General features: G+C 43.4%; 1 protein-coding gene across 1 annotated transcript in view; it reads right to left on the bottom strand.

Moving 5' to 3' along the window:
• Positions 1-1,184: 1,184 nt before the first annotated feature.
• The window catches only part of LOC134612752 (uncharacterized), a 112,203-nt gene continuing 100,066 nt past the window's right edge, over positions 1,185-13,321 (bottom strand). Inside the window, exons 14-15 of the mRNA XM_063457186.1 lie at positions 2,957-3,067; positions 1,185-1,373 (exon numbers count right to left, since the gene is read on the bottom strand). Coding sequence (XP_063313256.1) covers positions 1,247-1,373; positions 2,957-3,067 — 238 coding nt within the window. The 3' untranslated portion in view covers positions 1,185-1,246. The remainder of the gene's footprint in view (positions 1,374-2,956; positions 3,068-13,321) is intronic.

Here is a 13,321-nt window from a genome sequence, read left to right as displayed (position 1 = left end):
TTTAATCCATCAATTTAAGTAACAGCTCTTTTCAGTGCATCTTCCAGCTTACCCTTACTGTGTAAGACCTGCCATTGTAAGCCCTCTTGTTAAATAACATTTATCTTACCAAAAGCCATACAGCTAATAAAGAGTTAGTGCATATTTGTAAATCTTGAGGTCATGTGCAAGCATGTTATCCCATCAATGAGGACTTTCAGGAACACTATAGTGTCTGTAATGCAAATATATATGCCTGACACTATTGTTGTAAAATCGCTGTTTATCTGGCCAGCTCCCCTTGCCCCCTTCCAATCTACCTCCTAGGCTTAAATCATAAAATTTATGCTTAACATCTAAGCTTCACACTGTGCAGCACTGGCGCAGGAAGCACCTCCAGTGGCCATCTGTGTGACTGCCACTAGAGATGTTCTTAGGCAGTAATGTAAACTGAAAAGGTAGTGTTTAAATTAAAACGCATGCTGGGACGGGCAGTAGACACCAGAACAATGACATTAAGCTGTAGTTGTTCTAGTGATTACAGTGTCCCTTAAAAGATTGCCACCGTCACTGCAAGGGCAAATAAGGGATACATTGAAATGAGTCATTAGCTTCTATCTATGCATTACGAAATATTATATTTGCCATAGCAGCTATAATACAAGCAATATTTTAATGCTCAACTACAATTGTGACAGAGTTTCTTTAAAATAATAAAAAGTAATAATATACCCTGCATGTCTTTATTTAAGCAGGGACTACCAAAATTACACAGTCTCTTTCCTAACTTGGTGTGCTTCTCCTGAAGGTGACACTACATGCAGCTTCTACAAAGAAAATAAAAAAGGACTACTAAACAATCTGTCAGGTGTACTTTAACAATACACCATTTCAAAGAATGCTCTTTCATTCCTGTTTCTGTAATACCATACACATGATGTCAAGTAAAGCTGTGTCTGCCTGTACGCACACACTTCTTTTACAATAGATGCTTATTTTGTAAAAAGGTAGAATTGCATGTCAAATAGAAGCATAACCACAACCTAATATATATAAAACATTAAATGTAAAAGATTTATATCAAATATAGTGGATCCAGTACACACTGTATTTCTGATTATGGTTGACTAAAACGTAAGTAGACAAATAATGTTACTTCTGTAATTGTATCTTGCTATTATTTTATTTATATGAACCCTTAGGAAAATAATACATGCTCACTGAAACTGTATTAAATAACAATCATTTTTTTATAGGTAGCATTTCTTTATTCTCCTAAAATATTTGCGGTTGGAATTGACAGATCATGAAATATCTTGGAATTTTCACTAAATCTTTTGATATGGTCAAGATCTTGAGATATGCGGCAACCGTAAAGATGGAGGACCTTCAACCTAAAGATAAAAACAAATAACATGCATTGTGTATTAGAGGATAAAATGATAGCAGCATATGCTGTCAATGACTTTATGCGCTATGATTTGGATGTTGTCCTTGTACAAATGGAACTACAGTAAACTGCAGCACTTTTTAATACCTTTTCACTTAAAAAGAAATAACTAAGCATTGCTTATACTGTAAATAAAAAATATATATATATTTTTATATCTGTTGAAGTTTTGGAATTGTGGTGATGTCTCCTTGCATAGAGCACAGATGTTGATGTTACCATAAGAAGTCACATCTAAACAAATAATACACCAACATGGCTCAGCGCACTGAAAACTGTTTAAACGTTTTTCAAACTGTCTTTTAACGTTATTTCGAGACACTTATCTCATGTAAAAAGTATGGTTATTTACTCTCACCATGTGGCTATACAGTGTTCATGCCTACCACTTTTTACAGAGTACCCATACATTGGTAAACTCTAAGCATCATTTTTACATTTTAACACACAGGAGAAACATATGCTGTAAACGGCTTCACATACTTGCATCGCTGACTATCTGCTCCAAGCAACTTTTCTACTCCTACAATGTAAACACGTTTCATAACACTTATTATAAAGCATATGGAGTGGTAGGGTGTTTACTAAAATCTGGTAGAGGCTAGTTGTCTGCATGAAAAAAAAAATTGATTGAGGTTGGCTAATGCATTTTTGCTAACTTAACAGTTAGCCAGTGCAGAGTTGCAACTAAGAGCCTGGTCACAGCTGTACCCAGTGCTTTGTTAGAATAAGGGAGATTATCAAAGTATTCTGAAAAGTGATGGTTAAATTCTGTATTATTTTGATCATATTCATTAAAGTGTTCTAAAGGTTATATAAAAAAATTCAATTTTAGAAAACTGCCAAATTTAGAGTAGTAGAAAAAAAGAGACGTGATATATAACACTTTACTGTTATTAAAGGTGTTATAAATACTGATAAATACTAATAAATCTAACACTATAGTGTTGGAGTGCATATTTAGTTGCCGGTGTGCCACTCCCCCGAAATGGAGTAAAAGGTATTACCTTTTCTCTGTCACTATACTAGGTTCGCCTTCATGGCTGAGATCATCCATCTTGATGATCTCAGCCAATCCAATGATTTCCCATAAATTGTATAAGCATTTGGAGGGTACTGCCAATGCACAGATAAATGTCATGCTGAGCCAAACAGCATTTCATCATAGAGAAGCATTGTGTCAATGCATCTCTATGAGTAGCATTCAGCATATCCATAGAGAGTGTGGAGACGCTTAACATAGGTCCTGCAAAGATTGCAGGACCTTACCCAGGAAGTACCTATAGTGGCTGTCTGAGTGACGGTCACTAGAGGTGTTACTAGGCAGCAATGTAAACACTGCTGTTTCTCTGAAAAGTCAGTGTTTACGTTGAAAAGCCTGCAGGGGCAGGCTATATACATTAGAACCACTATATTAAGCTGTAGTCATTCTGGTGACTATAGTATCCCTGAAATAAATATATTATTTTCTGTAGTAAAGATATGGTAACATGAAACAGTCATTTAAAATTGTATATTTTCTCTTACCGTTTACAATTTTTGCACAGCTTTTCAATAGCATCTGGGGTGACTTCCTTGCAGAAACTGAGCTTAAGGCATTCCAGACTGTTGTAGCAATAACTGGCCAACAAGCAAATACTGTAATGCACAGATAATAAAGAGTTTAATTGTTTAAAACTGTTAATCTATTTACAGGTAAATAAAATAAGATGTACATTTTAAGAGTCAATTTATATTGGAGTCTCTTTTTAATCCTTTCACAAATGTTGCAGAATGTCCATCTTTAAAGTAGTATTAATTTTTCTAAACTATAATGCTTTAATACCTGGAAACTTACCAGAGGCTATCCATAGTATCTGGGTTTGACAGGTAAATTCATCGCTCAGGGTCAGACTCCAATTTCAGAGATGGTTGAGAAATATGTAGCCACCTATTCTAAGCCAAGTACTTCCCAGAGCCAACATCAAAACCCTGTCCACATTGTAAGAGCCACCCCTTTATGGATGGCCAATTTCCCAGCAGCCCTGCACGTTACTTGACACTGAACATTATGTTATTTTGTCATATTTGTCATGGTTGAATATATTTATTACCTGTTATGTATTAAATGTATATATTTATAGTTTGTATATTGTATTTGTGTAATATTGTATCCAATTGTAACAATGCAATGTTTTGTGGACCCAGGACATTCTTGAAAACTAGAGAAATCTCAATGTATCCATCCTGGTAAAATCTTTTATAAATAAATAATAAAATAAATAAATAAATATTCTTATGTTTTATATATAGAGATGTCCTGAATAGTTCGCTGGCGAATAGTTCCTGGCGAACATAGCTTGTTCGCGTTCGCCACGGCGGGCGAACATATGCGATGTTCGGTCCGCCCCCTATTCATCATCATTGAGTAAACTTTGACCCTGTACCTCACAGTCAGCAGACACATTCCAGCCAATCAGCAGCAGACCCTCCCTCCCAAACCCTCCCACCTCCTGGACAGCATCCATTTTAGATTCATTCGGAAGCTGCATTGTTAGTAAGAGGAGGGACAGTGTAGCTGCTGCTGATTTAATAGGGAAATCGATAGCTAGGCTAGTGTATTCAGTGTCCACTACAGTCCTGAAGGACTCATCTGATCTCTGCTGTAAGGACAGCACCTCAAAAAGCCCTTTTTAGGGCTAGAACATCAGTCTGCTTTTTTTTTTTTCCTGTGTAGTCTAATTGCAGTTGCCTGCCTGCCAGCGTGTGTGTCAGGCTCACAGCGTATACTGTGCCCACTTGCCCAATGCCACCACTCATATCTGGTGTCACAATAGCTTGCATTTAAAAAAAACAAAAACTTTTTTGACTGTAATATAATAGCAGTCAGTTTCCTGCACACGTGTGCGTTTCAGGGCCTGCCAGGGCACAGTGTCACACCAGTGCAACTCATATCTGGTGTAACAGTAGTGTTCATTAAAAAAAAAAAACTAGAAATTTGACCGGGAAATAATAGCAGTCAGTTTCCTTCACACGTGTGCATTTCAGGGCCTACCAGGGCACAGTGTCACACCAGTGCAACTCATATCTGGTGTAACAGTAGTGTACATTTAAAAAAAAAAACTAGAAATTTGACTGTGAAATAATAGCAGTCAGTTTCCTTCACACGTGTGCGTTTCAGGGCCTGTCAGGGCACAGTGTCACACCAGTGCAACTCATATCTGGTGTAACAGTAGTGTACATAAAAAATAGAAATTTGACTGCGAAATAATAGCAGTCAGTTTCCTTCACACGTGTGCGTTTCAGGGCCTGCCAGGGCACAGTGTCACACCAGTGCAACTCATATCTGGTGTAACAGTAGTGTACATTTAAAAAAAATAAAAACATTTGGACTGTAAGAGATTGAATAGCAGTTAGTTGTCTGCAAGCGTGTGTGTCAGGCCTACAGCGTCTACTCTGCCAACTTCTGCCAATCCACTCATATCTGTTGTCACAGTAGCTTGCACGCATAGCACCCCTAATCGAAAAAAAAATGACAGTCAGAGGCAGGCCAACCCGCAGGTGCCATCGTGGTCGTAGTGCTGTGATTCCCTTTGGCCCTAGAATAATGCTCAGTGTTCAGATGCCACGTACCCTGAACTCAAAAAGTTCTGAGGACATAGTTGACTGGCTAACACAGGACACCCAATCTTCTAAAGCTTCAGCTCGGAACCTTGACGCACCATCCTCCTCCAGCTTAGCTTCGGGCACCTCTCAAGTTACCACTCGCCCGCCTGCCGCCACCACCAACACTAGCACCACAGCCGCTTCACTTGATCTGTCAGAGGAGTTATTTACACGTCAGTTGGAAGAAATGAGTGATGCACAACCATTATTGCCAGAGGATGTAGATAACAGGGATATGTCTCAGTCATGCAGCATTACACACATGGACGTACGGTGTGATGATGATGATGTTGTACCCGCTGCTGCTTCCTTTGCTGAGTTGTCAGATACAAGTGAAGCGGTTGATGATGACGATGCGTTAGTGGATGTCACGTGGGTGCCCGCTAGAAGAGAAGAAGAACAGGGGGAAAGTTCAGATGGGGAGACAGAGAGGAGAAGGAGACGTGTTGGGAGCAGGGGGAGGTCGTCGCAAGGAGCTAGTGGCACAGTCAGACAGCATGCATCGGCACCCGGGGTCAGCCAGACAGAACGCCAATCAACGCATGCTGTTGCCACCACCAGAATGCCGTCATTGCAGAGCTCAGCAGTGTGGCATTTTTTGTGTGTGTCTGCCTCTGACAACAGCGATGCCATTTGCAACCTGTGCCAAAAGAAACTGAGTCGTGGGAAGTCCAACACCCACCTAGGTATAACTGCTTTGCGAAGGCACATGATCGCACATCACAAACACCTATGGGATCAACACATGAGTACAAGCAGCACACAAACTCAAAGCCGCCATCCTCCTCCTGGTCCATCATCTTCAGCCACGTCAACCACTGCTGTCCTCCTTGCCCCCTCTCAACCATCCGCCACTCCGTCTCTCGCCTTGAGCAGTTCCTGCTCATCTGCCCACAGTCAGGTGTCTGTCAAGGACATGTTTGAGCGTAAGAAGCCAATGTCACAAAGTCACCCCCTTGCCTGGCATCTGACAGCTGGCTTGTCTGAACTCTTAGCCCGCCAGCTTTTACTATACAAGCTGGTGGAGTCTGAGGCTTTCCAAAAATTTGTAGCTATTGGGACTTCGCAGTGGAAGGTACCCGGCTGAAATTTCTTTGCACAAAAGGCAATCCCCAACCTGTACTCGATTGTACAAAAGGAAGTTATGGCATGTCTGGCACACAGTGTTGGGGCAAGGGTCCATCTGACCACTGATACCTGGTCTGCAAAGCATGGTCAGGGCAGGTATATCACCTACACTGCGCATTGGGTAAACCTGCTGATGGCTGCCAAGCATGGAATGCGTGGCTCTGCAGAGGAGTTGGTGACACCGCCACAACTTGCAGGCAGGCCTGCTGCCACCTCCTCTACTCCTCCTACTCCATCCTCTTCCATAACCTCCTTGGCTGAGTCCTCTTCTGCTGCTGCATCTTGCTCCACATCAACGGCACCCCCCCAGCTCCCCAGGTACTATTCCACATCCCGGATACGGCAGTGTCACGCCGTCTTGGGGTTGACTTGCCTGAAAGCAGAGAGTCACACCGGACCAGCACTCCTGTCCGCCCTGAATGCACAGGTGGATCAGTGGCTGACTCCGCACCAACTGGAGATCGGCAAAGTGGTTTGTGACAACGGAAGAAATTTGTTGGCGGCATTTAAGTTGGGCAAGTTGACACATGTGCCGTGCATGGCACATGTGTGTAATCTGATCGTACAACGCTTTGTGCATAAGTACACAGGCTTACAGGACGTCCTGAAGCGGGCCAGGAAGGTGTGTGGCCATTTCAGGCGTTCCTACACGGCCATGGCGCACTTTGCAGATATCCAGCGGCAATACAACATGCCAGTGAGGCGCTTGATTTGAGACAGCCCGACACGTTGGAATTCAACACTCCTAATGTTCGACCGCCTGCTCCAACAAGAAAAAGCCGTTAACAACTATTTGTATGACCGGGGTGCTAGGACAGCCTCAGCGGAGCTGGGAATTGTTTTGCCATGTTACTGGACGCTCATGCGCAATGCCTGTAGGCTCATGCATCCTTTTGAGGAGGTGACAAACCTAGTCAGTCGCACCGAAGGCACCATCAGCGACATCATACCATTTGTTTTCTTCCTGGAGCGTGCCCTGCGAAGAGTGCTGGATCAGGCCATAGATGAGCGTGAAGAGGAAGAGGAAGAGTTGTGGTCACCATCACCACCAGAAACAGCCTTATCAGCATCGCTTGCTGGACCTGCGGCAACGCTGGAAGAGGATTGTGAGGAAGAGGAGGAATGTGGCTCGGAGGAGGAGGAGGAAGACCAACCACAACAGGCATCCCAGGGTGCTCGTTGTCACCTATCTGGTACCCGTGGTGTTGTACGTGGCTGGGGGGAAGAACATACCTTCAGTGAGATCACTGAGGATGAGGAACGGGACATGAGTAGCTCGGCATCCAACCATGTGCAAATGGGATCTTTCATGCTGTAGTGCCTGTTAAGGGACCCTCGTATAAAAAGGCTGAAGGAGAACGACCTGTACTGGGTGTCCACGGTACTAGACCCCCGGTATAAGCAGAAAGTGCCTGAAATGTTACCGAATTACCGCAAGTCGGAAAGGATGCAGCAGTTCCAAAATAAATTAAAAAGTATGCGTTACACAGCGTATAAGGGTGATGTCACAGCACAACGGGAATCTAACAGGGGAAGAGGTGAAAGTAATCCTCCTCCTCCCACGACCACGCCGGCAAGGACAGGACGCTTTACAGACGTGTTGTTGATAGAGGACATGCAGAGCTTTTTAAGTCCTACGCATCGCCACAGCCCTTCGGGTCCACCCTCAGAGAACGACTCGACCAACAGGTAGCAGACTACCTCGCCTTAACTGCAGATATCGACACTCTGAGGAGCGATGAACCCCTTGACTACTGGGTGTGCAGGCTTGACCTGTGGCCTGAGCTATCCCAATTTGCGATAGAACTTCTGGCCTGCCCCGCTTCAAGTGTCCTGTCAGAAAGGACCTTCAGTGCAGCAGGAGGTATTGTCACTGAGAAGAGAAGTCGCCTAGGTCAAAAAAGTCTAGAATACCTCACCTTTATTAAGATGAATGAGGGATGGATCCCGAAGGGACTGACAGTGGGCGATACATTCGACTAAAAAAGGCCTGATGAGGGGGACGTAACAGGGATTAAACTGATAAGAATAGTACTACTTAACACACCACTCCTATCTGGTGGCACATTAGATTGCACGCGCAGTGCCCCAAATTTGAAGTAGGAGGACCAACCAAGCATCTTTTTCCATCTCCCGGTTCCTAAAATCGATGCCATATACACGTCCCCTGATAAGGGAAGTAACTAGGATTAAACTGATAGGAATAGTACTACTTAGCATACCACTCCTATCTGGTGGCACATTAGATTACACGCGCAGTGCCCCAAATTTGAAGTAGGAGGACCAACCAAGCATCTTTTTCCATCTCCCGGTTCCTAAAATCGATGCCATATACATGTCCCCTGATAGGGGACGTAACAGGGATTAAACTAATAAGAATAGTACTACTCAACACACCACTCCTATCTAGTGGCACATTAGATTACACGCGCAGTGCCCCAAATTTGAAGTAGGAGGACCAACCAAGCAACTGATAGGAATAGTACCACTTAACACACCTTATAATAACACAGAGAGAGGCAACGCAGAGAGAGGAGTCTGAAGAAGAGGAGTCAGAGGAGGAAGGTGGCTTTGAGGAGGTGGAAGACCAAACACAGCAAGTGTCCCAGGGGGCTTGTTGTCACCTTTCGGGGACCCTTGGTGTTGTACGTGGCTGGGTGGAGGAAGAGACCTTCAATGACATCAGTGAGGACAAGGAACGGGACATGGCTAGCTTGGTATCCAACCTTGTGCAAATGGGGAGTTTGCGGTTGTGCAAATGGACTGTTTGCGGTTGTTTGCGGTGCGTTAAATGGAGAGTTTGGTATGTCACTGTGAAGCGGGCATAACCCTTACACTACCTGATCGATACAACATCATACCTGATGTTTTTAAAGCACGTTATTCCAAAAGATTTAGGAATGTTAGGTGATTTATGCCCTTTATGGATTAAAACCAGACTCTGCATCAACTATGTAATTTTCCATGGGAGTTTTGCCATGGATCCCCCTCCGGCATGCCACAGTCCAGGTGTTAGTCCCCTTGAAACAACTTTTCCAGAAAGATTCCCTGTGGGTTTTAAAATTCGCGTGCCTATTGAAGTCTATGGCGATTCGCCCGGTTCGCCCGTTCGCGAACGGAAAATTTTATGTTCGCGACATCTCTATTTATATATAATGCACTACTGTCTACAAAACAGGGGTAACTAGAAACCACTAGGCCCCAGGGGAAAGAATCAAAGAAGGGTTGTGTGTTTGATGTGTGTGGTGGCTGTGTGTGATTGTGTGGGGGCTGGCTGAGTGCAATACACATGTGTAGAATTAGCCAACTGTGATATGTATGCAGAGAAGGATTCAAATTCCAAAGGTAGGTAGGCAGCTAGGCAGGTTGTCAGTTCTTTACATAGGGATGATTAATGGGGCCAAGCAGTTTTTTGTTTTAGGACCCCTACCTAGCCAATGAGGCCTTAGGCAGTTGCCTAAAGTCACCTCATGGTTAATCCTACAGTAAAGTGTGATTGTGTGGGGGAGGTGGTCCAAGTGGTATGTGTGTGAGGGCTGTTTGAGTGTGATTGTGGGTGGAGTTAACTGAGTGTGACCGAGATTGGCTGAGTGTGATTGCTTGTGGGGGGTTGCCTGAGAGTCAGTGGCGTACTAAGGAGGGTGACGGGGGGGCGGTCCGCCCCGGGTGCCATCAGGTAGGGGGGTGCCACCAGGGCTGGCCAGGCTTGGAGTTCTGTGAGCTGTGTGGCTGCACCGGGTGCCATGTATGTAATGTTTGTGTGTGTATGTGATTGTGTGTCTGTGATTGTATGTGTGTGGGTCTGTGATTGTGTTTTGTATATCTGTGATTGTGTGCATCTCTGTGTATGTGTTTAGTAGATAGCTCCCTTATTTGGTGTCCTTAAATATTACAATCCCACATAAGGATAACAAATAAGGGATGTATCTACTAAACAACTGAAAATAAGAAAAGGGGCTGGGAATACAGCAGGAGCAGGAGACCTAGCTGCACTGAGAATTGAGAGTGGAGCTAGAACGGCAGTGGGGGCGGAGCCAGGCTGGATGCGGGGGCGGAGCTAAATGTAGTCTCTTGCTGATCACATAGAGGGGGAAGCAGGAAGGAGTCCCTGCTTCCCCAACTACAGCACAGGAGGGACTGAATACACTCCTCCTCTAGCCCAAGCTTACTGTAAGTGAGAGAGTGTGTGCTGTGTGTAACTGTGATTGTGACTGTCTTTGATTTTGTGTGTGTGTGTGTGTGTGTGTGACTGTCTGCCTGTGATTGTGTATGTGTGACTGTCTGCCTGTTTAACTGTCTGCCTGTGATTGTGTTTGTGTATAGCTGTGATTATGTGTATCTCTGTGTATGTGTTTAGTAGATAGCTCCCTTATTTGGTGACTGACTGTGACTGTGTGTGTGACTGTCTGTGACTGTGTGTGTGACTGTCTGCCTGTGTGTGTGACTGCCTGTAATTGTGTGTGTGTATGTGTTACTCTCTGCCTGTGATTGTGTGTGTGTGTGACTGTCTGTGACTGTGTGTGTGTATGTGTGACTGTCTGCCTGTGTGACTGTTTGCCTGTGACTGCGTGTTTGACTGTCTGCCTGTAACTGTGTGTGTGGGACTGTGTGCATCTGACTGTGTCTGACGATCTTCGCCCTGCAGTGAGCCGGCAGCCGGGATATGGTGTCATCGCGGCCTCTGCGTCATTACAGGGCGTGCGAGAGACCTGTGCACGAAGAGCAAAGAGCTCCCAGCAGCAACCACTGACCACCAGGGACTGAGGATCCACTCCAGTCCTTCTAGAGCAAGGTAGGGAGGCTGGGTGGACCTCTTAATTATTAAATGTGTGTATGTATGTAATGTTTGTGTGTGTATGTGATTGTGTGTCTGTGATTGTATGTGTGTGGGTCTGTGATTGTGTTTTGTATATCTGTGATTATGTGTGTGATTGTGTGCATCTCTGTGTATGTGTTTAGTAGATAGCTCCCTTATTTGGTGTCCTTAAATATTACAATCCCACATAAGGATAACAAATAAGGGATGTATCTACTAAACAACTGAAAATAAGAAAAGGGCGATATTCATTTTAATCCTTTAACTGTTTAGTAGATAATTCCCTGAATTGGTGCCCGTATGTGAGACTTCCATATTTAAAGATACCAAATGAGGGTGCTGTTTAGCAGATAGCTCCTTATTTGGTGTCCTTTAAATATGGCAAGCCCACATAAGGATAGCAAATAGGGGAGTTATCTGCTAAACAAAGATCGAAATTAAGAGGTGTCAGCCAGCCCACAACAAGAAATTTGGGTGGCTACTGTGAATTATATGCAAATGTGTTGTCAGATGCCAGCATGCAGAGCACAGTGTATCTGCGTGTGTGTATATGTATCTGCATGTGTGTATGTCTGTATATGTGCATACATCTCAAAATCTCGCCAACACTACACACAAATACACTCATACATTTCAACTTTAACACTACATACAAACCCCACCATATAACCATACCACTGCATTAAAATACCACACAACACACAAATGCATGCTTGCATTCAAACGCCAACACTACATACAAACACACCCATACATTCACTCACACATACTCCATACAAAAACATGCATACATTCACACACAAACACTGCTCAGTGCTAAATACATTTTAAAAATGTGGGTTGTTTTTTACATTTAAAAGTTGAGGGGGGTGGGGGGTGCCAAAAATAGGACCTGCCCCGGGTGCCAAATGCTCTAGGTACGCCCCTGCTGGTCATTGTGTGTGATACTGACTGAGTGTGATTGTGTGGGGGGTTGGTTAAGTGTGTGGAGTTGTGTGAGTTTTTTACACTACCCTCTGCTTACGTTTCTGCAGAGGAGGGATATAATCCTTGATTGGCCAGTTGAGATATGGTCTCTGGAGATCCCAGGGTGCTGCCTCATCTTTGGCGGAGCAATGTCAAACACTCTTCCTGTCCGGCACTCATTGATGGAGTCAGAGCGTTGCCATGGTAATCCAGCAGCAGTGCTCTGACTCATTCTCTGGGTGCTGGGACCGCAAGGGAAAGCTTAGCAAGCACTTAATTGCACCCTTTAACAGACATTGCACCCTTTAATAAATAAAATTATAGTTTCAGGAAGCTATGATATTTAATGGTTAAATCAGTAATTCAGTATAAAAACTATCTATATTTCTCAATCACCAAATTATAGGATTAAAGTTAATTGCTACAAAATACATTAGAATTAGTTGCAGAATATGTATTGTATTTTGTAAAGCAATAGAATGGGACACTGCATGTTATTTTAATCTGGTTCAAATTATTACATATTTTTGAAAGTGCTGTAATTTAATACAGTTTAGTCAAAGTTGTTTCTAAAATAAAAACTGCAAGCAAAAAAGAAAACATCTTTCAGCATTTATGGATAGTATGTGCCATGGTTTTGCAACTTGTTTTTTTTTTGTTTTTTTGACATCTCACAATGTTAGTACGCCATCCTTTTCCCTTTTTTACCACTTACTTGTTTTAAGGTTTTCTATGTTTTTCCAAGTTGAATGCTTGTTTCTTAATAGGGATTTTTTGTAAACCAAAAAAAGGGAGCAGCCAACAGATATTTTAGTAGTCTATGTCCAACATCCTGTAAAATTTGGAGACAGACTATTTGTAACATCACTGCTTATTGGAAGAGTGATGGTCCCTACTGCACTAAAAGTGACAATTTTCAGTGGGCCTTATTAGTGGGCATATAATCAGCCATTGGCAGGGGCCTGATTCAGAATGTTTAGGTTCACTTTGCGTAGCCACTCTGTTAGGTTGTCTCCAGTGGGTCCACAGTTTTTCAATCTTGAAAGATGCACAGACACCAAACTGCTGGTGTCAATGCCTGACTTTTCTTGATGTCCAGGCCTTTCCTAGAGCCAATGCTTATGTCTCCCCTGTTGGTGGACTCCTGGTACTGTCACTGGGGTGAGGGGGAAGAGCACTAAGTGGGAGAGGGAGACAGTGGTGAAACTGAAAGATCACTTAGAGAGGTAGTGGTAGATGAGAGAGAATAGTGGTCATATAATTTCAGCCCTGGACAGCAGGTAATATGTAACCAAACTAAACTTATACTAAACAACAAAACAAATTTGATCCAAACA

This window comes from Pelobates fuscus, chromosome 5 (assembly GCF_036172605.1).
Source record: "Pelobates fuscus isolate aPelFus1 chromosome 5, aPelFus1.pri, whole genome shotgun sequence".
Classification (NCBI taxonomy): Eukaryota; Metazoa; Chordata; class Amphibia; order Anura; family Pelobatidae; genus Pelobates; species Pelobates fuscus.
The sequence above is the reverse complement of the archived record's forward strand: the minus strand, read 5'-3'. Positions and strand labels throughout refer to the sequence as shown.